This window comes from Anser anser, assembly GCF_964211835.1.
Source record: "Anser anser genome assembly, chromosome: 2".
NCBI lineage: Eukaryota > Metazoa > Chordata > Aves > Anseriformes > Anatidae > Anser > Anser anser.
This window is the reverse complement of record NC_139721.1, coordinates 75,925,936-75,950,384: the sequence shown is the minus strand read 5'-3', so window position 1 is coordinate 75,950,384 and position 24,449 is coordinate 75,925,936. Positions and strand designations below refer to the sequence as shown.

At 41.4% G+C, this 24,449-nt stretch overlaps 1 protein-coding gene across 1 annotated transcript; it reads left to right on the top strand.

Annotated features, from left to right (window-relative positions):
* The first annotated feature begins 8,934 nt into the window (after window positions 1-8,934).
* LOC310893596 (carboxymethylenebutenolidase homolog) lies at window positions 8,935-18,095 on the top strand. Its single transcript, XM_083822796.1, has 6 exons — window positions 8,935-9,162; window positions 12,678-12,891; window positions 13,531-13,638; window positions 15,513-15,655; window positions 16,068-16,159; window positions 17,637-18,095. Exons 2-6 carry the CDS (start codon window positions 12,686-12,688, stop codon window positions 17,814-17,816), a joined length of 729 nt encoding a protein of 242 aa, XP_083678922.1. The 5' UTR covers window positions 8,935-9,162; window positions 12,678-12,685; the 3' UTR covers window positions 17,817-18,095.
* The last annotated feature ends 6,354 nt before the right edge of the window (window positions 18,096-24,449 follow it).

Genomic DNA, 24,449 nt, shown 5'->3' with positions numbered 1-24,449 from the left:
CAACCAGTTGGTAGTGGTGTCTCTCAGAGATTCATTCTGAGCCACACAGCAGAGCACTGTGGGCACCAGGACAACAAGTGCCTGTGCCCAGCTATGTGAATGCCCCCTTTCTGGGTCCCAGGGGTAGCTGTGATGAGCTGTTCAGAGGGCTTGGCTTGTCTGGGATTCAAATCCAGCTCCTCGAGCTTTCTAGAAGAGCCAAGAAAGACCCTTGTCTTCCTTGGGAGCTAGACTGTCCTATGCTCTGCTTTTGTTCAGGCCCCCTGTGAGGACAGAAGAGCAAGCAGTCAGCCTGAGACAAGTGCTTACCTCGTGCCAGGAGAGCAAGATGAATGGCAAAGCCTGGGGAACGTTGTGAGGGACATCAGAAGAAAGCACGAAGCAGAAGGGTACCATGCCCTGTACGAAATGCTCTGTCCGGCCCACTTTTAATAGGTACATGAGTATCTTTGGCCATTGCTTTACTTCTGCAGGCTGAGGGTTAGGGGCATATTGGAATTTCTTCTTTTAACAGGAGGCCAGAGCCCAGGATGTTAATGGCTATGATTCCCAGAGGGATGGTCGGAGCAGCCTTGTATGCACAAGCAGTGGGAGGGAGCCAAACTGTTGCTTCGGGATGCGCAGGGCCCAGCCCACTGCGAAGCCAGCACAACACAAATGGCTCTGGAGAAGATGATAGTATGGGCATATGCTCTGCTGTTGATCTCGGCATGGCGAAAATGTGGTGAAAGCCTCATGGCTACTGGGGCCTGCAGCCCAAGGGCAGGATGGTGGGCAGAGCCAGTGAGGTGAAGGTGCTGTGTGGGTGCCACAAGAGGGCACCTCTGTGTCAGCCCAAGGAGGTGGCTTAGGGACTTCGAGTAGAAGTTTACCAGGGAGACAGGAACCCCTCTGGGGCCTACAATGGGCCAGCCAGGCGGGGAGCCTGGGAGCACGGTGATATGAACCAGAAAGACCTGAGGAGTCAGGGCTTCCTCCATGAGCACCTGGGCTGAGGCCTCCGCCTCTGCTCAGCTGTGGGAAGTGTCCCTTGTCACTCCGCTCTGGGTGACGTGGGGACAACCTGCCTGTAGTTTCTGTCCTTGCCCAAGGTTTCTAACCTTGATGAGGGCTCAGGTAGGAGTGAGTCACTGTCATGCCAATGCCAGATTTTCCACTTCTCAGTGGATTTCTGGTTTAAATCTAGGAAATTCCATGCAAAATGCTACCTGGTGAAGTGCTGTCTCAGCAGTGTCAAGCAGTCAAAAGTCAGGAGAAGGGCTTTCGTTGCCCATAGGCAAAGAGGCATGGGACAGAGACAGGCAAGTGCAGGCACTGCAGCACTGACACAGCAAATGCTTTCATGCCAAGAGCCTGTTGTGTGGATCTGGTCGTAATGAATGAGATCTTGTCTGGCAGCACGTCCGCACAGTCCTACTTTTCAGCATGCATGTGTGGACTGATGTGTCCTCACTAGCAGCCTTTACCTTGCCATTACAGGAGGAAATCCAAGTAGGTCAAGAGAGAAGGGATCCAGGACTATCTATTTTGTCTGAGCAATGAGGATCTTTAAATGTAGCTGAATTGGAAGTCTGTGCAGCAAAGAGAGCTTGCAATTGGCTTTCTGCTTTAGATTTTGTCACTGTAGTCAAAATATGGATTTTGATAATGTATGCTTATGTTACGTATGTTGAAGTATTTATGTTAATATATCTTCCATGATTAAATCAGCAATGTTCTTGGACCTGCAGTATACTTTGGATTGGCTTGTAAATTTTGAATGTAAGATCAGTACTAGGTCATTCATCATGACCAAAAAAGGGTTGAATTTACTTTGTTACTGAAAGAAACAAGAAGAAAGACTTCAAAGAGATCTTTCTGGTTTTGAAAACCCATATTTATAATATGCAGAACAACAAACCATTTCCTAAAACATAACTACAGGTCAACGACTTTTCCATCTATTTTTCCATCACAGTTCCCCTGTGTACTATATTCCAGTTGCTATATTAATCTCTGTCAACTTATCAAAGGTATTTACTAATCTTCTGCACTTTATTATCACATGTAATCACAGACACTCTATAAGATTCTTTGCCTACTCATTCTCACTTAATTAATATGACCATTCTTTAATGAAAGTTGGAAGCTGACACCTGCATGTCCATCCTAAACACTGTGTACTTACAAAATTGCCATATGTATTTAGTGTTATGCTCCACAGACAAATCAAACTCCTCCATGGAGCCCAGGACTTAAAGTGAGTTGGGCCTCAAGAAAGTGCAGTGCATTGTAAGATGGGGGCCAAAACCGGCTTGGCTCTTCAGAGTTTGGTTTGAGCTTGGCTTCTTCTTCAGCATCTCAGTCATGTTCTTTTTAAAACCTGGATACAAGCTGGAAAACAAAACAAACAAACAACCAAAACAACAACAACTTTTTTGTTTGTTTCCAGATTATCTCCGAAAAAAAAAGTATTTTTTCCTCTTTTTAAATTCGCATTTAATTTAAATGGAGAGGCATTTAGTACAAGAGAAAAGAAAGGTATGGTTGTGGTGAGGAGATTAGAATTGTTGGCTTTCATTTGCTTTTGGCAGATCACAAAAAGAAGAGTTCCTCAAAAAGATACCCTATCTAAAGAATATGAAGAATTCCTAACAGCCTTTGAAGCATGCAGATTCTCTGGGAGGTTTCCAGGAGTAAGCAGCATGACTGCCAATAGTTCAGCTGACTAGAAAATGAACATAAACATATCAAAAATTACTCTGAACTGTATCCGGGTGAAATGTGCAGAATCTAGATTGCATTTAGGGAAATCATTTTTTTTCCCAGACTTCACAAAACCTTTTTACCCCATCAAAGCAGAAAACTTAAAACAGGCTTTTTAACAAACGTATTATAAGAGTATCTTGTGTGCTAATGAAGAGTCTTAATTACAAATGCCAAGGCAGGATGCTTGTTTAATTTCTGACTTTCTATTTGCATAATTCACAAGTTCACTGAGGAATGTGCAATTTCATTGCTGTTCTTCTGAGTCATGCCATGCTTACTGTTTGCTCTCAGCTCACATAATTTGTAGTTGTGCCTGGGAGTTTGTTTAGGTCTCAAAGCTCCTAAGTTTAAAAATACTGGCATTTATGTCTTTTCTTAGAAGAAAGAACTTGTTGTGATTTTCGCATAATATATAAACTATATGTTGTTGTTGTTGTTGTTGTTGTTTTTAATGCTGAGGAGTAGAAATGAGCTGGCTATAATCTTTTTTTTAGGATAAATGTATATTGTCATAAGAATCCACATGACCAAATTCAGTTTTGATGCCACTTTTGAAGAAATTTTCAGGGAAGAGATCAGCACCAGACACTGATTTCTGCTTAAAACCAGAGAGGGAGTGTTGGAATAGCTAATAGTATACGTACATCGGACTGGAACAAAAGGAATGAGGCTTCTGGTTCCCACTCACGTGAATATATATAAAAATGTATATATACATATATATATATATATGTATAGGGAAGATATCTTGGAGAAGATAGAGGGTAACAAATAGCCGTGTGGGTATGGCAGTCCACACATGAATGAACATAGAAGAATGAGTAGCTTAAACAAGAATCTCTGACCTAGTATATTTATGTAAATCTTCAGGGCCAGATTGTGAGCGTGTCTTATATAGAAAGTCCTGGGTCCTTCTTTCAGAATGGTTCTACACAAGACTTCCTCCCACAAAGTTATTCCCATCTCCTTTATATCCAAGTTTCATTTCTTGAATGGACATTCAGGAAAATACTATCTCATTAATGTTAATCTGTTTCTCTCTCATGAGAGAGAGTACATGATCCAGAGATACACAAGGAATTCCTTCTGTGGAGAAGATGGCTAATTTCCCTTTTTTCCCCTCCCCCGGAGGGGAAACTAGCCCGGAGATCATCCACACCCTGGAGAACTCATTCTTTGTTTATATCCAGGCTGGTGGGAAGGTTTGCACCAGCATGAGAAGAAAGCCACTGTGGTCTGTGGCAAGCTGTGATTTCACTCAAAAACATGTATCTCAGCTCCCCAGGCAAGCCTCCAAGCAAGCCAAGAGATCAGGGGAAGCTAATACGTTGTGATGCATACTGTTGGTCTCTTTGAAGACAAGCAGGTGACTGGAAATTTGATGCCAGCTTGGTGGGGATGGGTTTCAGGTTGGTTATTTTTTTTTTCTTCCTACTGAACCAGGAGAACAGGCTGTAATGAACAGACGAGCTTGGCCTGATGTCTGAGCTGCAGCACAAGACCAGGCTCTGGAAGGGGCCTGATGTATTGTAGCTGCTCTGTCAGGTACAGGCAAGCCACTGTGGGAAGAAAAGGAAAATCAAAAGGCCTGAGACAGGAATCTTGCAAAGGATTAAGGTGGACCTAAGCATTTTGCTTCTCAGCTTTTTGAAATCTTTTTATAGGTCTATCAGGCACCCGAGGTCCTTTTGTTTCAGTCCTTTTTGCCGACGTGTGGTGGCATAAAGCATGCAGTGGGCTAGCTCCTCCACTGCTTGGGACCTTTCTTCTGAGACCTTCCATTCAGTATTTACTTCAGCATATGCTAAGGGACTTTAAGAAATTTATTATGTTGAACTTGCACAGACTGTCAAACAGGTCCACTCCCAGCACAAACTCAACAATTTACAGGCCTGCACTGAAATGTAATTTTTTAATACTAGTCCAAAGTTCATTATTTTGCTTAAAAGGAAAAAAAGTAAGAATAGGTGCTCTCTGCAAATGTATTTATTAAAGTACCTTGGTTACTCTGAATTGATTTATGTATGGTAATTAGCTTGTAATGTAATTAGAAGGCCTCATACTTGCTTTCCTTTAACTTGCTGCTTTGATGGTGCATATGGGCGTCTATATTGCTGTGTGGGATACAGTCCAAAGCTGTATGGATTCTGGCCAAGATTACTAATGTGGAGACAAGTTTGGAAAACAGAAGTTTAACGACAAGCAGACACGAGAAGAAGTTTTTTTTTTCCTGTCATTCTGTTTTAATTTTGGAGTTTAAAACACTGATTTAGTATAGTAGTGTTTTTTTTTTTTATTTTATTTTTTCCCAGAATTTATTGCTACCAGTGATGGTAGCGAACATTTCCCCTTTTTTGAGTTAGGAAAAAAACTCTGAATCTCTGAATGTTCATCTAGAAGAAAGATAGTTTATGGGGGGTCATATGTAAGCAGAAATTTTGGGAACTTCTACGTTTCAAAAAGGATCTGGAAAATCTCTCTCAATCCAGTCAAACTGTTCAAGTGCACAATGGGAGTTTACAGAGAAACCAGATTTCTACTCATGATAGTTCCCTCTTCTGAAAAGTGCAGTAAAATCTACTGGCACAAGGTGCAGCTTTTAATCCAAGGCACTTTGTTTATATTGAAGACCAAAATTGTGTTTGTATCTCAGTGCAAACACAGCCACAATTACAGGCAAACAAAACGACCCCCTTCCAGCTGATTAACCCCAGAAAGTTCCTGAAATATAAAATGAACAGTAGACGAGTTTTGTTTAAGGAGAGAACTCGTACCAAGAAATTTTAAAAAGGAAAAGGAAAAGGAAAAGGAACAGGAACAGGAAAAGGAAAAGGAAAAGGAAAAGGAAAAGGAAAAGGAAAAGGAAAAGGAAAAGGAAAAGGAAAAGGAAAAGGAAAAGGAAAAGGAAAAGGAAAAGGAAAAGGACTCATGCCCTGGACAAAACTAGACCAAATATAAGCATTTTTAAATCATCATTTTATGGGGATGATTCTACATAAAAAATCCAGCTTCCAGTAATTAAATACGTGGCATTAATTCATCCTTGAACTTAATAGTCCTAAAGCTGGATAACTGAAAGAAAAAGAACTTTTCAGTCATTTCTGGATTCTGATTTTTTGCAGTTTTAGAGAAGAAGACAAAATGTTTGGTAAGAAAAAATAATGGACATATTCTTATGTCATGCAAAAAACAGATGTTTAGGTTTTAGAGAGGGAAATGATCCTGTAATCCATTCAATTATCCATGTAATTTTAATTCTCTTGTCTAGCTCATGTACCTATTTATAGCATTCCATGCAATAATGCTTCTGCTTCTGATCGTGGGTACCAATTTTGGAGTAATTGCTCCAAAATTTGCTATTTTTCCTATATCTTTCTATTAATATTCATTATTATTAACATTTAGAATTATGTGCCTTGTACTGAAATTCCATTAGAAGTGTTTTTTAATAAAATGATGAGCTGTTGAATAACCTAGAAACACCTGGACAGCATTAGGTAATTTTGATACACCTCCGCGCATGTCATCCTCAACATTAAATTAGTTTTCTTTTTATTGCTTTGGCAAAATTAAACTTAACACTCCACCTTTTTTTCTGTAAAGCTCACAAAATACACCCTCCGCGATCCCACAAGCTCTTTCCTCAAGAGCTAAATATTCACCCCCGCCATCCCCCCTTCCCTTGCCTGCAGCTTCTGCGGGCTGAGGCTGCGAGCAGAACATCACTCATCGCAGGCACTTTGAACAGGGCTTTCACATCGTAAATATAGCGTTTGTGATGATTTCAGCTTTCTGACAACTCTGTTGCTACCAGCAGCACTCCAAATACTGCGCCAGGTGAAGGTAAACGGGGCATGTTTAAGCCTGTACATTGGTCTCTCCACTGGACTCTTTCACTTCTGCACTAGATGCCAGCAGAGTACTTGCCTTTCTGTGTTTTTATGTATCACTAGTTATCTGTGAGAGCGTATCTGTCTACTTTGCCTCAGGACAGCAGGCTTGCATGTCCTAGGATCTTGTTTCTTATGTTAACATACAGCTAAAAATGCAGCTGACAGCTGTGAGGTTTTGCTTTGGGGTTTTATTCCACACCCATTTCTGTAAAACCAGGAGGAGTATTAGTGCAAACCTTCAGGATAAAACCAAACCAAACCAAACCAAACCAAACCAAGCAGCAAAAGAAGACAAGCATTGTGTGCTTCAGGTGAAGGAGAAATTTGACCGCTCCAACCCTCAAAGATCTCTCTCTTTTTTTTTTTCTTTTTTTTCTTTTTTTTTCTTTTTTTTTCTTTTTTTTTTTTTTTCCTTGGAAATCCCTAAAAACAGAGTTATTTACAGCAGGTTTAAAAAATAAATTTGTTAGTTGCTTGAGACTATAGGAAATGCATCTGTACAATGAACTCCACAATCCCGAGCCTATTACAGAGATGATTCCATCCTGTGGGGAAAGAGATGGTTTCTGCAAGTCTGGGAGTGTTACATCAGAGCTAGTCCTTTGGTCTCCTTTCAGCCTAGACACCCTCAAAGAAATGCTGGGCAGAAAGACAGGATTTACAATTGTTGCAATGCTTGTTGGATCAGACGCCTGGTTATGCTGGTCTGTTCCTTGCACAGGGGCCTGCAGCTTGGATGGACCCAAATCCTTGGGGAAGCAAGGTAGGAAGACAGTGCTTCAGTCTTGTGGATCAGACTACAGGATGCCTACAGCAGGGGTTAGACAAACTCAAGCCAGATGTCATTAATATCAAAGTACAAAGTACAAACCAGGTCTTTTCAGTGAAGTCTCCCCACTCCCTCCCTTGCAACACAAGCAATCTTTTTAATGGTTTCTTAAACAATCTTGATGTGCAAAGCTAATGACAGGTATGACAGGACAGAGAAAAACACCCTCTCTTTGGTCGTGACAAACCCTAATTTTGAGTTGCATGTAGCTCCCACAGCACACAGAGGTGGGACTCACCTTGCCTGACTGGTGATGTTCACGGCGCAGCAACCTACACCTGCGCTAGGCCATTAAACTTGGTGACAATCAGATCAGCACGTCTGGCGACATCTCGGGGGCCATCCATTTCGTTCTAAAGACACCCAGAGAGTGTGAATCATACCCTAGGTCGCAACGGCAACTGTGGGGGTGTAGACACCTTGCTGACATAGCCGTCCTAATTGCAGATGTCTGAAGTTTGGGTGAACTGAACCCAACCACCACCAGTTCTCAGATTACACTGTGGTCACGACTACACAGAGTACGGCCCAGGATCTACAGAGCAATCGTGGGACTTGTTTGTCCCACAGTTTATCCCACAGTTGGGATCAACATTTGTTTATTGACCTTTATATGGCCATTTTTGCTTAGCTCTTTTGTCTCTTTCGTTTCTCCCCCCCACTCCAACACGCTCGCACACATAAATCACGTGCACACACAGAGAAAATTAAACCTATAGTAGACATCAGCCCGAGGGCTGAACTAATGTTCCTTGCATACATAGCCATTATGGAAATAGGAATGGAAAATTTCAGCGAGTCACCATCAATAACAACCGGTTCAGACTCCAATGTTTTAAACTTGTTGAAAGCAAGTCCGATCAAAAATAACCTGGAACACTTTTAGACTTGTTGGGAATACTTGTGGGTGTGGTTGTAATATGTTTCGTCTGTGTGCTGGGGAGACTTCCATTAGTTTTTATGCTGTAAGTTTGCCAGGACATATTCAGCTTCATTTGGCACAAATTCCATTAAAGGCATTTATTGTGGACAACAGAAGTACACGAATATACTATAAGAAAAGGCATCTTTGAACTTAACAGTGCCTTAGCAGATGCACCACTAGATGCTAGATGTGTCAGCTGAAAACGCTGAGGTCCAAAGGTTCTGCAGGCTTAAATGGCTGCACCACACATACCAGTTGCTTTGTAGTGTACAGGTCTGGAAGGGAAATCTTACTAGAAAACGGAAGTTTGTTAGTAAGAAGACTCCGTAGTCCTTCTTTCAACCTCTCCATGCTATTCTGTTAGGAATTACACATTTTTAGAAATGGAAAAATAAGTGCAGTTTAGCATCGGTGTGCACCTTGCTTTCTAAACTCCTTAAATAATAATAATAAAAAAAAAAAGGTGGAGTAAAAGGCAATTGATTTGGAGCCTACTGAATCCACCAAACCCTGCCTCTCTGCATGATCTGTCTCCACCCCTTCCGGTCAGGATGATTTGTGTGCTGAGCGTCTCCTCCTCATCTCCCAATCCCCAGGGCTGCAGAAGAGTTGAAAAGCACCTGGAAACTGGATGGGCAGCAGAAGCAGCAGCCGGAGCAAAACTGCCAGCAGAACTGGTTTTCTTCTTTTTGTGTTTAGAGAAGTCTAGCTGGTATCTCACTGAACAGAGGACCCGAGCTGGGATAACGCAGGATCCTGTACTCCAGGTATGTCATGGCAAACTGGTCCACAAAGACTGAGCTGGCAGCAGAGGGAGGCTAACTGCTTTTAACTGAGTTGAGTGGGAGAAATCTGAAATTGCTAAGCAGCCAGAAACAGCTCTTTGAAAATGCACAAAACATTCAGCACAAACCACTCCTTTAAAGAAAGACTTTTATTTTGTCTTCATTAAAAAAAAAAAAAAAAGGTTGAAAGAAAGAAAAAACCTGCATGAAGACAAGTATTAAGGAGAAGGTAAGGTAAAGATAGAGGATATCAACTTTGGGAAAAACTGGATTTTGAGTGTCTGCAGCTGCGGTGTAGCAGTAGTTCTGAGGACAACCCAAACGCTTTTCCCTCTAAATGTCATCATACATTGGCACAAATAGGTAAGGGAGGCAGTACGTTCACTTGAAGCTTTTAACTCTAGACTGCCTGACTTTGTGGGAGGCATCCTACTTCAGCCACAGTCTGGGGGCTTTCTTTAGGAATTACCAGTCACTATTTTGCATCCAGCGGTAGCAAGATCATGCTAGAGGACCATAATTTCTTTCGCCCTTATGATAATGAATTCCTATTCCTTCCCTTGTTTGGTCCACTGGAGCATTTAGCATTGAAATAAATTACCGCTGGAGTTTAAAATGTTATCCCTGGACCCAGGAAAAAGGCAGACATGTCACATCTTGGCATCATTAGTGCAAGGTCCTGGGAAAAAGCAAAGCACTTTGAGATCACGTGCTCCTAACCACTTTACGAGAAGTGGGGATTATCCTTAGGACTATCTTTTCCTCAGTTTTACCTGATTGTTTTTGAAAGAATATTAGCCTCCCCTATCAAGTATATATATATATATTTATTTAATGAAAATTAGGACTTGATAGGTTATAATCATGTTATTTGCTGCACCCTACAAATGAATTAGTTTGGGTCTGTCCTGCCATCCAAGGGAGCCTACCTTTGCCTTGTGATAACACTAAATGATTCTCCTCAGTGTTTTTGTTACTTGCACAAAAGCTGGGTGGCACTGAGGAACTCAGGGAACCAAGGAAGCGTAGACCCACTTGTGAGACGAAGAAGCTATAAAAAGGCTTTCTCTAAACCAGCAAAAGGATGCCCTGAAACTCATGGATGTCTCTGCTTGTTCCCTGTTAGCAGTAGTTTCCCCTGCTCCTTGCTTTGTGCTAGTCCCTGTGTCTTATCTGTGTCAGAGCTCAGTGATAAGAAGCGGGCTGTAGAGGTGAGGTTCTGCCTGCCTGGAACTGGGCCGTGGGGAAAGCAGGAAGAGGAAAAGTGTAATGGATGAAATCGGTGGCAAGAGGGAATGAGGTGAGACAGGACAGGTAGGAAATATCCTGGGTCGTTGCTTCACCACACCGTGTTGCATGGATCAAAGTGGGAGGGAACAAATAAAGCTTCTGACTAAACAGGATCCCATCAAAGACTTCTAAGCAGTTCAGGCGTGGCTGGCTATTTACTAAGGTCTTCGCAGCCGGGTGCCTGGAGAAGAGCCAGCTGGCTGGGAATCAATCAAGATAGGCCAAAGAAATGATTTCTGGGAAGCTACCAGAAGATAGACAGGAGGCTCTTTCACAACTATTGCAAAGCTTAATGCCTCCTAAACACTATTTCCTTGAAGGGGACACCACAGGTTGTGCCCTTCTGAACGAAAGGTGCTAATGGGCTAAGGCTGTGGCTGCCATCTCAGAAGCCAGTGCTGTTAGCTGACTTTGAGAATGCCTGTCAGTTCTTCAAGCAGTCTCTTGCACTTCAACAACCTCATTCATCTTAGGTTAAAAAAAAAGGAAAAAAAAAAGAAAAAAAAGATAGAAGTACTTCTGCAAAAACAGACATCATTCAAGCATTTTCAAGCCTGTTATGGGGGACATGAGCTAGGAGACACTCTCCCACATGTTACAACTTCTACTTGCATGTAATGCCAAAGCAATGGAGGTTTTGGTCCTGAAGATCAGGATAATTCATGCTTCCTAATACCAACCCAGACATTCAGACGTTGAAAAAGGTGGGAGAACAATTAACAAGTGTAATCAGCTCTCAGTTATCAGCAGAGGGAATTACTCACCGTGTAAGATCACCCATCCCATAGCTATCTGTAAAGCAGCTCGATTCTAGCAGTAGTGTCACATCCGCCCAGTTCCTGTACCTCTGCAGCAAACTCTAACAGCCGGAGCTGCTGTTGTGATAAAGTATATTTAGTCAAAGTCAATGCTCTACCCGCCAGACCTGATGACACCATCCCCAAGGCTGGGAGAGGATTACTGGTGGAAGAATGGTGTCCCTAGATGATACTTTGGGAAGACCGATTATCTTGGGTATAAAGCAGCCTAAATGCATCCAAAAAAAGTGATGCTGTTATTGAGCCTGTTTTAATTGTGCAAACTGGGAAGTGCTGTGTAGGTGCAAGAAACCGCTGAGTCTCTGCAGCTCAACTCTGCCCTTCAGTCCACCATAGCTCCAAATGTGTCTATATTATCTAGGCAAAATTTCCTGTTAGTTCATGAAACCTAGTTCTCTGCTGCTGTGGTTAATGGAGAGCTGAGGAAGGCTAACATTTTTAACAGAATTTGGTCTCTTATATGATATCTGGACAGTTTTTTGAAGTACATGTTACAATCCAAGTGGAGGTACTAGGCTGATTCTGCAATGATGCTGCTGAGATGTATATGCAGGTGTGTGTACAAATCCCCAAGGACAGTTGGAAAAACGGTACGTGGTTAGGAAATGCTACTATTCATGCTGCTCCTGAAGACCTAATAGGGTTCCTTGTAGAGATGGATTATAATACTGCTTTTAATTCCAAGATAATATTCTACTTTTTTGCACAGAGTCCATTCCATGCTCCAGACACAAAGTCAGAACAACTTCTGACTCTAACTTCTCTGGCATTTGCTTGCTTTCTTGCAATCCCTTTCAAAGGCGTATGGGCCCAAGGCCTTGCAACCTAGTTTAGAAATCAGTACTGCAGCCAGTTGCCAGCTGTGCCCAATACACTGGGTGCCATGCGCTGCAAGAAGCGCTGAATGCTATCCTTTTCTGTAGCAGCTGAGTGCTGTGCTTACCCCTCACATAATTCAGAGAAACCAGGTTGTGATTCCAGCTGAAGACACACGTGTCTGCTGCAACTGGTCACTTTCTCCCACGTATGGGGAGAGCATGACATCTGAAGCTGTACCGCTTCACACCAGTGCTGACGGAGTTGCATGGGAGCAAAACGAAAGTGACATGAGACTCAGGACATCCATGAACCTATTGTTTGCCATTTTGTAGCTTTTTGTCTCTTTTTCTTCTCAGCTTAATAACTTAAAGACTAAGAACCATTCTGCACTGGATCATTGCTTTTGCATTTTTCTACTTTCTCCTTTCAGACAAGGAGAAAGGTGTCAATATTATTTACAGAAATTATTGAACTACTTTCTGCAGATTGTATTTGCCCTTATTTGTCTTAATCTTCTATTAGTAAATTAGACTTTCTCACTCTTATTTTTTCTTTCATTTCCCCCTCCAGGTTTCCAAATGGCGGATCCTTTCCTATATAACACTGGAGAAAGATCTGGATATGGGTGCCTTGGACATGAAGTACAAGTTGAGCACATCAAGGCATATGTCTGTAGACCATCTTTTTTCACAGACAAAGCTGTGATTGTGATTCATGACATATTTGGATGGCAGTTCCCAGACATTAGATATATAGTTGATTTGATTGCAGGTCATGGATACATGTAAGCACACATCTTTATTATTTTTCTCTTAAGGAATACACTGATAGATCACCAGGCCCAAAGCTAAGCATGGTATACGTTTTCCACACACATAGGGCAGCCATACCACGTTACTCTGTGTGAACAGAAATGTTCCCCTGTGGCCACCAAAGCTACTGAAATTGACCAAACAGAAATGTCTACCAGAGCAAAAAGCTAGAAGGAGGGTTGTGAATTGCCAGTGTTTGTGCTTATGTGGCAGTGTAGGTGATTAAAAGATAAGCAATAACAATGTTGGTGTGCACTTTTTAAGTTGTGTAAGTTTTTCATACCAAGCCTTTTGGAGTCCAAACAACAGTAAGGGTTGCTTTAGCTTTTAGTAGCAAAGAGATAAATATTTGTTTATATATAATCAGGAGGGTTGCTCGATCCCTTTACTTTTGCATTGTGTCTTTTTTTTTTTTTTTTTTTCTAATTTCCATTGCAAGACATATACTTTTAGCTCTGCTGATTGCCAGAACAGGATGAGTAGAATATGATTCAGATGATAACCATGTAGGTGTGTACTCTGGAGTAGAAAAGACGTTAGAAAACATTTAGACATCCACAGATTCTCCCCACCTGGATGTGAAAGTTGACTTGTTTCCATGTCTCACACAGAACCATCTGCCCAGACTTTTTCAAGGGGAAAGACCCCTGGAAAACTACTGATCACTGGCATGACTTTGCTGACTGGATGAAAGAACATGATCCTGTGAAAGTAGACAGGTAAGATGCATAACTGTGCTTGAATTTTAAAAAGCATTCAGCAAACAAGGGGAATTTATATGTATCTGAAATGTTTAACGTGGCACCACACAGTGGGGCAAGATGACTGCATGCACACAGTCATTTATTCTGGATGGTTCTTCTGTGGTCCTAAGCACTGCCTTGAGATTTGGAACAGATCATCTGCTCCATCCGTCACTCTACTTACTGTCCCCATCTTGTTTCCATGGGCCCTTTTCTAACTATGTCACGCTGCCTGCACAGGCCCATAACTGGTGTTACACAGCCCTCCCGCTCACCAGTGCAGAGACTGCCTCCAGTTCCCCAGGATAAGGAGGAAAACTCTTCCACAAGTGCTCAAGCTATCTGCTACTTGTCACTTGCTCACCTTGCTTTCTCCCTTGTGAATGATAGTAGGTGAGATAATTTCCCGAGCAGCACTAGACCAAAATTTGCAAGACTGACCCAAAACTATGAGACATCTGATCAGCTGCACTGGTTTTCTCAATATGTGAAGTAAAGGGACCACTTTCTGTAGATCCAAGAAGTGCCTGTAACAAAGCTTCCCTGTTTCTTCAGCATCTATTACCACAGCCTAAAACTTGAGATAATGATAGCGAGACAGTGACACCCTATTACACAGCTATCATCTCGTACAGCACAAAGTGTTTTTCTGGCCCCTTCAAGAGGTTCCAGTGCTCGCAGCCTAATTTCAACGTCCCTCAGCAAAGCTTTTGACAGTAGAGTCGCAGAAGCTGAGACTGAATTTTTGGAAAAAACAAACGACTAATACCTATAAAAATTCCTGTTCTGAAGATTCACTGTGGATAGGTAGGCACTATCTTAACCAGTTAAGACCTCAAGGACATGCCAATGCTATCTGCTGAGGGTTGACTTGTAGCTGCCCTCAAGTTCCAATCTGCTGCTCTGAGAGCACCAGGAATCCTACGTACCCGTAACTTACCTTGTACCATTTCAAATAAACTAGCTCTGAAAGAGCCCATCCATTCACAATGTGCTCCTCATGCAGGCCTAGAACATGATCTTCTGATCATATCACTCTCATACTGCTTTTTTGTCAGCCTAAGCAAACCTGTGATGACCATACTAATATGCCTAAAGCTTGAAAATATAGTTATTAGTATATGTGGTCTGCATTTAAAATTAATGTAAAATTCTTTAGATAATCAGAAATAAAAACTATTGACACTTATGAAGTTAGTAATAAAAAATTAATTAAAAATGTGACCTGCTCTGGTCTACACTAAAAACAATTTTTATACTTTATGCATTGTATACAATACCTCACACGTTTTTTAAACATTATAGCTGCTGACAGTTTAATTTGGAATAGTTGTGAATTTGATATAGTATTTTTGCATGTGAGCTTGTTAGGATATTATTAATATTAAATCATGCAACAGGAATGACACGCTTAAGATAAAACTTTATCTAAATAGGTGAACCCTGTAGAGATAGCACAGTGAAGCTTATCTATTCCCACATTCCATAAAGTAAGGTGTTGTTCTTCTTGCAGTTATGTCTTGGTTTTTGTTCTGTACTAAACAAAGTGATTCAATTAAAAAAAAATGCTTCTTTTGAAAACAAAGGAGCAGGTCACAATTCAGGTAAGTATTTAAGTACCTACAACTGTTTATGGCTACTAAACGAGGACCACAGATGTTAATTCTCATTCAAGAGTAGAAGCCACTGCTTTAGTTTGCAATTTGCCTTTTTTTTAATGTATTCTCTGTTTTAAATAATTGGGGGTGCAGATGGAAAAAAAAAAAGTATCTCTTTTAATTTACTTCTTAAATTGTCAAATATTGATTCTGCTATAGATTCCTTAGTTCCCTTTTGTTTATATGTCTTAGGGAAGCTGATGTTGTCTTGAAGTATCTAAAGGAACAATGCGGTGCAAAGAAGATTGGTATCGTTGGGTTTTCCTGGGGTGGAATGGCAGTACATCACTTGATGCTGAAAAATCCTCAATTAGACGCTGGGGTGTCCCTCTATGGTAGTGTAGAATACATGAAAACTTACTTGGGCTGACATCACTATATGTAGTTTCTAAGTATAGTTATTGTTTTGTAATGATTTCTGTAAATACTAAACTCAAAGGTGAGTTGCAGATTTTAATTATGGTTATTTCAGCAATATGCTATATTGATATCAATATTTAAGAATGGTGTAAAGTTAAAAAAAAATGTTTCCTTTGGCACATAAATTTTCTAATTTTTTTTTAGTGTGTAGAGAGTGGGAACAATATTTTCCAAATTTTTGTTTTTCATCCATCAGAATAGAAGCTGTCCTGAAGTAAAAAACATATTTAACAAATAAACCTAAATAGAAATTTTGTCTTTGAATTTTTCATTAATCTTGCAAGAATGTTAACCTCACTAACAGACTGTTTCTCAAATACATTATAGGAATAATTAGGGACTCTGAAGAAAGATACAACTTACTAAATCCCACATTTTTCATTTTTGGTGAGAAAGACCACACTATTTCTCATGACCAGGTAAGTTGTACTGGAAATGATTTTTATTTTCCCTTTGTTTTTCTATCCTACACAGAAACCATAGCTTGTTAGAAACTATTTTCAGATACAAAAAACCAGACAGGCTAGATCGTTTTGTTTCTATTTCAACTTCCCCCAAATCTTGCTTAGGTTTTTCAAAGCTTCCTTTTGGGGCTGAAAAATGCAGTAAAGACCAGTGATTGGTCTCTCAGTGGCTAGACAAACAGAGTGTGAAATTGAGCAGAAAGATCCAACTGGTATGAATCAAACACCTTAAAAACGTGGATATTACTGCCATGGATGAGAGAACGGGTAGTAAACCTAATGAACTTGGACCCAGAATGGAAAAAAAAAATAATTCAGCTCAGTAACAGAACTTTCAGATGATGAAGATCAATGATTAATTGCTTTTGGTACAACAAGGCAAAATGAACTCTGTCAAAAGAGTGGTTGTGAATTTTTAAAAGGAAGATCAGAACTTATGGACCCTGTTTTGAATCCTGGATGCCAACTATATTCCTAAATAACCCCTATCATAAGCTCATCTGAAAGGTTGGATAAATACACAGATAGAAACTGGAGCACTCTTCTGTGCATACATTTTTTCTCTTTAGTGACAATGATAACATACTACCTCTAGTGTAGTTACAAATTCTTCATTCACCATCCGTTTTTCTGGTTAAAGTTTCCCCCCTCCCCCCCCAGCGAACACAGTTTTCATGAATACACGCATTACACCTTGAAACCATACCTTTTCCTCCTGAGATTTTCTCTCTCAGAGTTACCTGTGCAGTTTTGTATGAAAAAATCCTGAGTTTAATAAAAAACATCCTCAAATGGATTGTTTTCTGCACTAAGTAATAAAGGGTTGTGTGAAAAAAAGAAACAACATAAACAAGAAATAAATTACTTCAGATGAAATGCACAATGGGTAGAATTAAGCTTGCAGGGGTGATCATTCTTTTTATTTTCTGAGTTTCTCATGGAAATAAGCACAAAAATATGTATATATATGTGTGCTGGAAAATAATCATTAATACTGTATGTATACTTAACATCAGCAGATTGTACAAGAGCTTTTTGTTGTAAAGTAAAAATAAGAAGCAGTGTTTTCTTAACTATCAAAATATTTCGGACTGAGAATCACTGGGATTTAGAGAATATGTTTTCTCAAGATCAGAGTTTAAAATCAGGTTACAAGCCATATTAATATATGAATATAATTGCACCTGTTCATTTACAGCAACAAGATTTACCAAACTCTTTGCAGTAACTGTTGAGGGTTCTTAGATGTACCCATACTTTTGGAAACCATTTCAGTCTTACATTCCAAAGATGGGTTTTCTCATCTATTGATCAACAAAACCTGCTTCAAACATAACAGTGGAGAAAAGTCAAAGATGTAGGAATATGAGCAATGGCAAGTTTGGCAAACTTGCAAAACCATAACCTAACAGAAAAATGTTTTCTTTTACAGATTACCTTACTGGAAGAGAAGTTGAAACAGTACTGTAAAGTTGCATATAAAATTAAAGTTTATCCTGGGCAGGTTCATGGGTTTGCACAACTGAAGCCAGAAGATATGAAACCTGATGATAAACCTTATATTGAAGAAGCTAGAAAGGATATGATTGACTGGATCAAAATGTTTATTTGACAAAAAACATGAAGTAACACTAGGCTTCAAGATTAGAGTTCAATTTAATTAATTTATAGAGAAGAAAACAGTCAAAGGGAAGATATCTTATTTTGAAAACTAGGAACATTTTAACTTATAGTTCTTTATTTTTTACAAGTTTTACAGAAGATTGTGACTCAAAGTTGGACTAAAGGACTATTAGGCATAAAAAAGTTGTTTGAATTTATCTTGCTTTGTATTTGCTTCATTATTCTGCATCATGACATCAATAGTAATGAAATTGCTTATCCATTCTTCTGTCCTTGTGGGTATGACTTTTCATTTTGGCACTACTTGAGTTACAGTTTTTATTTTGGTATGAGAAGTCACAGGTGTTGGCATGAAGACACCCTGTTTTTGTGTGAAGACAATGCTTTTATTATCTGAGACATATTTGTTTCAGATATACTGCTGTACTGAACAGAATTTCCCATGCATGAAACGAACATTTGGCTGTGTTAAGGAGTTAAGAAGGAGTGATGTTGTTAGGTGACACCCTTCAGGTATGCTGTTTGTAATGTTAAGAGGACTTCCAGTATTCCTTCATCACCATCAAGGAAAAATATAACCAGTCCCTCCTGACTGTGGAAGTAACTCAGGCATTGTGCTAACAGTGGATTTATTGTCCTGCTCTGAACTGTGGTGATCAGGTACAGGGCTGACCAACAGGTATCCGCAATCAGTCCTCATTATATCATTTGCTTTCCCTTATATTCCTTTCTCCCTTCTCAAGATCCTAATCTTAAGAAAAGGATGGGAAGGGAAGGGAAGGGAAAGGAAGGGAAGGGAAGGGAAGGGGAAGGGAAGGGAAGGGAAGGGAAGGGAAGGGAAGGGAAGGGAAGGGAAGGGAAGGGAAGGGAAGGGAAGGGAAGGGAAGGGAAGGGAAGGGAAGGGAAGGGAAGGGAAGGGAAGGGAAGGGAAGGGAAGGGAAGGGAAGGGAAGGGAAGGGAAGGGAAGGGAAGGGAAGGGAAGGGAAGGGAAGGGAAGGGAAGGGAAGGGAAGGGAAGGGAAGGGAGGGGAGGGGAGGGGAGGGGAGGGGAGGGGAGGGGAGGGGAGGGGAGGGGAGGGGAAGGAGGGGAGGGGAAGGGAGGGGAGGGGAGAGGAGGAGAGGAGAGGAGAGGAGAGGAGAGGAGAGGAGAGGAGAGGAGAGGAGAGGAGAGGAGAGGAGAGGAGAGGAGAGGAGAGGAGAGGAGAGGAGAGGAGAGGAGAGGAGAGGAGAGGAAAGGAGAGGAAAGGAAAGGAAAGGAAAGGAAAGGAAAGGAAAGGAAAGGAAAGGAAAGGAAAGGAAAGGAAAGGAAAGGAAAGGAAAGGAAAGGAAAGGAAAGGAAAGGAAAGGAAAGGAAAGGAAGGAAAGGAAAGGAAAGGAAAGGAAAGGAAAGGAAAGGAAAGGAAAGGAAAGGAAAGGAAAGGAAAGGAAAGGAAAGGAAAGGAAAGGAAAGGAAAGGAAAGGAAAGGAAAGGAAAGAAGGAAAGGAAAGGAGAGGAAAGGAGAGGAGAGGAGAGGAGAGAGAGGAGAGGAAAGGAGAGGAAAGAGAGGAAAGGAGAGGAAAGGAGAGGAAAGAGAGAAAGGAGAGGAAAGGAAAAAGGAGAGGAAAGGAGAGAGAGAGGAAAGGAGAGGAAAGGAGAGGAAAAGGAGAGGGAAAGGAGAGGAAAGGAGAGAAAGGAGAGGAAAGGAGAGGAAAGGAGAGGAAAGGAGAGGAAAGGAGAGGAAAGGAAGGAAGAGAAAGGAAAGGAGAGGAAAGGAAAGGAAGAGGAAAGGAGAAGAGGAAAGGAAAGGAAGAAAGGAAAGGAAAGGAAGAGGAAAGAAGGAAAGGAGAGGAAAGGATAACAATAGTAAACATCCCTGTTATGTTAAACATTCCTGTTTTACCCCACTGGCTCCAGTTTTGCTGAGTGGATGACTTTTTTTTTTTTTTTTGATATTTTTTAATTTTGTTGCCTTGTAATGACTACGAAATTTGTTCTTACTTAGAGATCCTCTGAACCTTTACTCATGTCTCTTTTTATTTTCTACAACATCTGCTGGTTTCTCACATGGCCACCCCATCAATGTAGCCAGACATCAAGGCTAGCCATACCCATGGATACTGCTTTCCCTTTGACAGCAGCTCACGCATCACCATGCTGTCCGTCTGTAGGGCATGGCGCACCCTTTCTCTGCAAACCTCAGCGGGCTGAGTGTGTTCAACAACACTGCTGCAAGGCAAACGTCGTGCTCGGCCCCAAACCAGAGCAGCTCTGGGGCCCTTCCTGTTCTCCCCACCCCGAATACCTGCAGCCGTACCAAGTCACCAGCTTTGTCTTGCTCAGCTGAAAGTCTTGGTCCTGGTCCTGCAGCATTCACACTTCCCAGGGGAGAGCTCTGGGCTTTGGTGCTGCTGTCACCATGTTCTTTGGTAGCCTCAGAAAAATCCTCCAAATATTGCGGGCTGGTGAAGACAGTGCCACACGTAACATGCTTTTCGTAAGAAATGCGTGTGTGTGGGAGCATGATAAGACTTTTTGCTTATCAGGAAAACAAAAAAACTGAGGGAGCTGGGAAAGCAAAATACACATTCTCCAGGGGGCCCCCTCAGCTGGAGCTGATGAGATGGGTTTTGTAGCGGTAGATTAGCATGTGTGAGACAGAGCTGCAGGTTGTGCAAGCAGCTTTTACAGAAGAGACGTGGAAACCTCCCAGTACTTTTCCCCAAACGTGCTCAGCCTGAGAAGTTGGGGCCAGCCCAGGGTGTCTCCAGCCCTGCTGAGGAGCCGGGCTCTCCTGCCGTTCACATGGCCATGGGTGCCGTGGCTTCTGGCACCTGGGGTAAATTGTTGCCAGGCTTGGTTGGTCCACCTTGGTGGTGATGGGTGCCCTGATCTTATCCCCATTCGTTCCCATTTGCCCTCATCCATCTTTCCCCAGTGCATGAGTACGGAGCTTGCAGGCAGTGTGTAAACTCCTCCAGGTCTTCAAAACCCTTAATTTAGGCAGGGTTCCCCACACCTGCAGAAAAGGGAGGACGGTTTGCCTCGAGAGAAAGAAGGAGCTTTCTGCATGTAAATCCTAGCTGCCCAGCCCAGACATAAATCTCTATTTTAGGCAAGATCTGATGCTGATCCTTATCAGAGCTAGCTTTTCAGCACTGCATTAAAAGTGCTGTGGTTAGCAGCTGTCACAGCCCTACTCACTCCAGGAAATGTCCACAAGATGGGGCCCTGCTCCGTGACTGTCATCGAGAAAACTTGGTGGAGGTTCGGCTCCAACTACAATAATCAAGGCTCTGAATGGTCCCTGCCAAACTCTGCAGTAATGGTGTACTACTCCCAGAGGAAACCTGGATTACTAGTCAGCAGAAAGCTGCTAAATATTGTCTCTGTATGCAGCAAGGCAATGTAGCCTGATGGATTTTGATAAAATGTGGAATTTCACCTCCTTAGGACTCTCTAGTTTATGAGAGGGAGCTCTGGTTGTGATACACTATCTTTACACCTTGTATTTTATTTTGCATGACTGAATATTTATTATTTGAAAGGTCATTTGAAAGATCAGTTTGTCTTCATTACACAGCAAAATCAGGTTGTCTTTGGGTATCATAAAAGCCTGATAAGCCGATGAGCTGTAAGAAGCGTGATATAAGTTGTACCCAGAGTGTGCTCTGTTTATGCTTGCTCATCGTGAGTACGATCTTTCTTCTTGTACAAACAAATGTAAATAAGAGATATACTGAGCTTCTTAGGGAGATTTTAATCATGACAAACCGCACTAGTTCCCACTGATAGGTTAATCTTGTAATTCTCTGTTATTTAAACTTGCTTGGCCAAATAGCTCAGTCACGTTAAGATGACTCAGCAAACTGAAACACAACTGAAGGAGGACAAACCTTAGGCAACCTACATAAATATTTGATGAAATAGCATCCAAAGAACAGCAGCTAGTAGGTCTGAACCTCTGCCATACAAGCACCACCAGTGCTCTGAAAGGCAGGAGGAACCTCTGCTATAGCAGACTCCTATGGAGACCACTTTTTTTCCATCTTTTTCTCTGGCACTCTTAGCACTAGAGGGTCAGGGCTTGCTGGATGAGAAGATGGGGAGTTGCCACCTTGGTGGAGTGCCAAAGAGGAAGCAGGAAAAGGGCTGATGAGGTGCTTTTGAGCAGTGGCAAAAACAAAGCAAGCGATGAGGGAGAAGGCACGGAGGTGTTTAAAACTAGAGCTGTTTTCAGTTTATTTCTGTATTGATACTGGAGCCCCAGGCTCACCTCTGTGGGTGGGATAACAGCATAGATGCTGTTGTGCCATGACCTCAAAATTCACAGATCAGACTGACTGCCTAAACTGGGTCTTACAAAAATTGTTTTACTGTTCGGTTTTATTTTTATAGGAGGCCTAAATGCATCTGATTTCTTAGGTGGAGATCAAGTCTGAGTACTTCATATGTAAAGAAGTGTACATATGTCTGAGGCTTTAGACACATTTATTCCGTGTTTCATGTGCAGTTTCACGAAGAACTGATCTCAACTACAAGTACAAAGAGCTGATCTGAACTGCAAATGCAGTCAGATCCCTAAACCAACAAACTCCTTCTCATTAGCTTTGTGGTGGTTGAATTGCACATGGGTGAAAATTATAATTCAATTAATAAATAACTTCAATAATCCTGGTTTTCTCCAATTTTTTTTTTAATATGTTTTTCTTAACAGTACCAGATAAATTCTACATCGAGAGTGGGTTGAGGAAACTTTTTTTTTTTAATGGTCTAATCAGCATCTCTATTAATCCCTTTTGTGAACTATTTTATGTAGCTTTTATAATCTACGTCAGCTTAATTAACATTTTATAGCAGGCATTCACTGCTGTTCAAAGGTTATGCAGTGAACACTGGCATGTTTCTAGCTGTAACCTCAGTAGTACAAGATGATTTTCTCCTTTCTATACATAATTCATCAACATTCTTCAAGTCATTACATGACAAAAATCATACCTGTCAATACAGCATTTTTGCTTACTAAACTTCTGTTTACTAAGCCTTGGAAATGCCACTGTATTTGTTTAAACACAACTTGTATTTTGACATGTAATATTAGGCTACTTTTAAAAGAAACGGGACTTCTACTTAAATATAAATGGATTTTTGCCAGCTTACTGCTCACATGAACTGTGCAAAGTGAGGGAAAACATCAAGCACAGTGGTAGGGGAGTTGTTCTAGGTCCGATCAGTTTTACAGCGTGCATTTGAAATCTCTACTCATTGCTTTGCCTGAGGTTTGAGAAAGGTGCTAGAAAAGCTGCAGTTAGTCTAGTTAAACTGCACTGCATCTTCTGGAGGGTTTTTGCTGATTGGTTTGGAAGGTCAGGAGAGTAGCTCTGTTCAGAAACAGCGCTGTGGAGGGCCTACCCTAAGAGGGCCAATTCTCGGTGCTGGGAACCTCTGCATGTGTCACCCCAAAGCATGTTGCCCTGTGAAGACAGCACAACTGATGTAAAGGGGCAGGATTTGGGGTAATTTGTGGTGCTGTTCACTGTGTTTTCCTGTTTTGGTTTTAACACCATTTACCATGTTATGTGCATTTGTAGTAGAGGAATTGAAGAGGGGAGAGAGTACTGGAGATATATTGAAGGTCTTAGCTGACATCTGCTAGAATTAATTAGAAAATCCAGAAGGGGATAAATGATTAAGATACATTCCTAGCAAACATAGTTAATGTTGAAGAGCACATTTGATTTTTATTGCCAGCACACTGGATTTCACTTTAGCAATGAGACCAGCCAGACCAAGGAATATTATTCCAGTAGATTCATTTACATGGGAAGAGAGACTATCCCTTGTTAATAAGCAACCATTGCCATTTTGATTTGTTAAGAGTGGCAACAGTATCAGGTTAAACAGCTTCTCAATATGGGCTAAAAAAAAGGCTGTGTATAACCACCTACTGCGTGGTGGAAGGAGGAGAGTAGAGAGCACCAGAAGTTAGCTGGGTTTTTTAAACACAAGATCCTACAGTGGTCTATCTCCTGTTGAAAGGAATAAGACATTAAAATGAGCTTGAGGGATTCTTCTGAGAAAACCTCTGAGGCTATAAACTGTTTGGAAACCTCTCTTCACTTGAGGAGAAATAAAGTAGCTTCCATTTTGTCCTTTAAAATGTACACCTCTAGAAAAGTTAGGTATCTATGATGTACTCATAAACAACCCTGGTGTACATCCCTATATTCCTCTTACCATTCTAGTTCAGATTACAGAGTGTGCAGAGAAACCCCTGCTGACTTACCTTCTCTGAGCTGGATTTTGGGAGCTTGTAGAGACGCCATTTAATGATGAGTTCTCTGGGAAAGGGCTGTGCTCAACAGGTGATACTAAGGGACCAGCAAAGTGCATGTAAGCAGCTGCAGTCTTGGATTCCCCATAAAGGAAGAGAAAGGGGACGCACAATGAAAACTGCAAGGGAGAAGTAGTCAGAAGAGCGGCTTGCTGACAGTGGAGTTTCACAGGAGTAACAGCAAAAGATGACCAGGTGCCAGACTGTCAGGAGGAGGTGGGAGACCACAAGAGCGGGATGGTTTGTTGGGAGCTCACATGGAAATGTAGCTAGCACAAATTGGATTGCTCCAAGCAGAAAGCTAGGAATGAT

Bases quoted from the DNA above. Each gene is read 5' to 3' on its own strand.
- LOC310893596 (XM_083822796.1), top strand. From the start codon at position 12,686: ATGGCGGATCCTTTCCTATATAACACTGGAGAAAGATCTGGATATGGG. The intron at 12,892-13,530 runs GTAAGCACACAT...TGTCTCACACAG, and splicing joins ATTGCAGGTCATGGATACAT to AACCATCTGCCCAGACTTTT. The intron at 13,639-15,512 runs GTAAGATGCATA...TATATGTCTTAG, and splicing joins GATCCTGTGAAAGTAGACAG to GGAAGCTGATGTTGTCTTGA.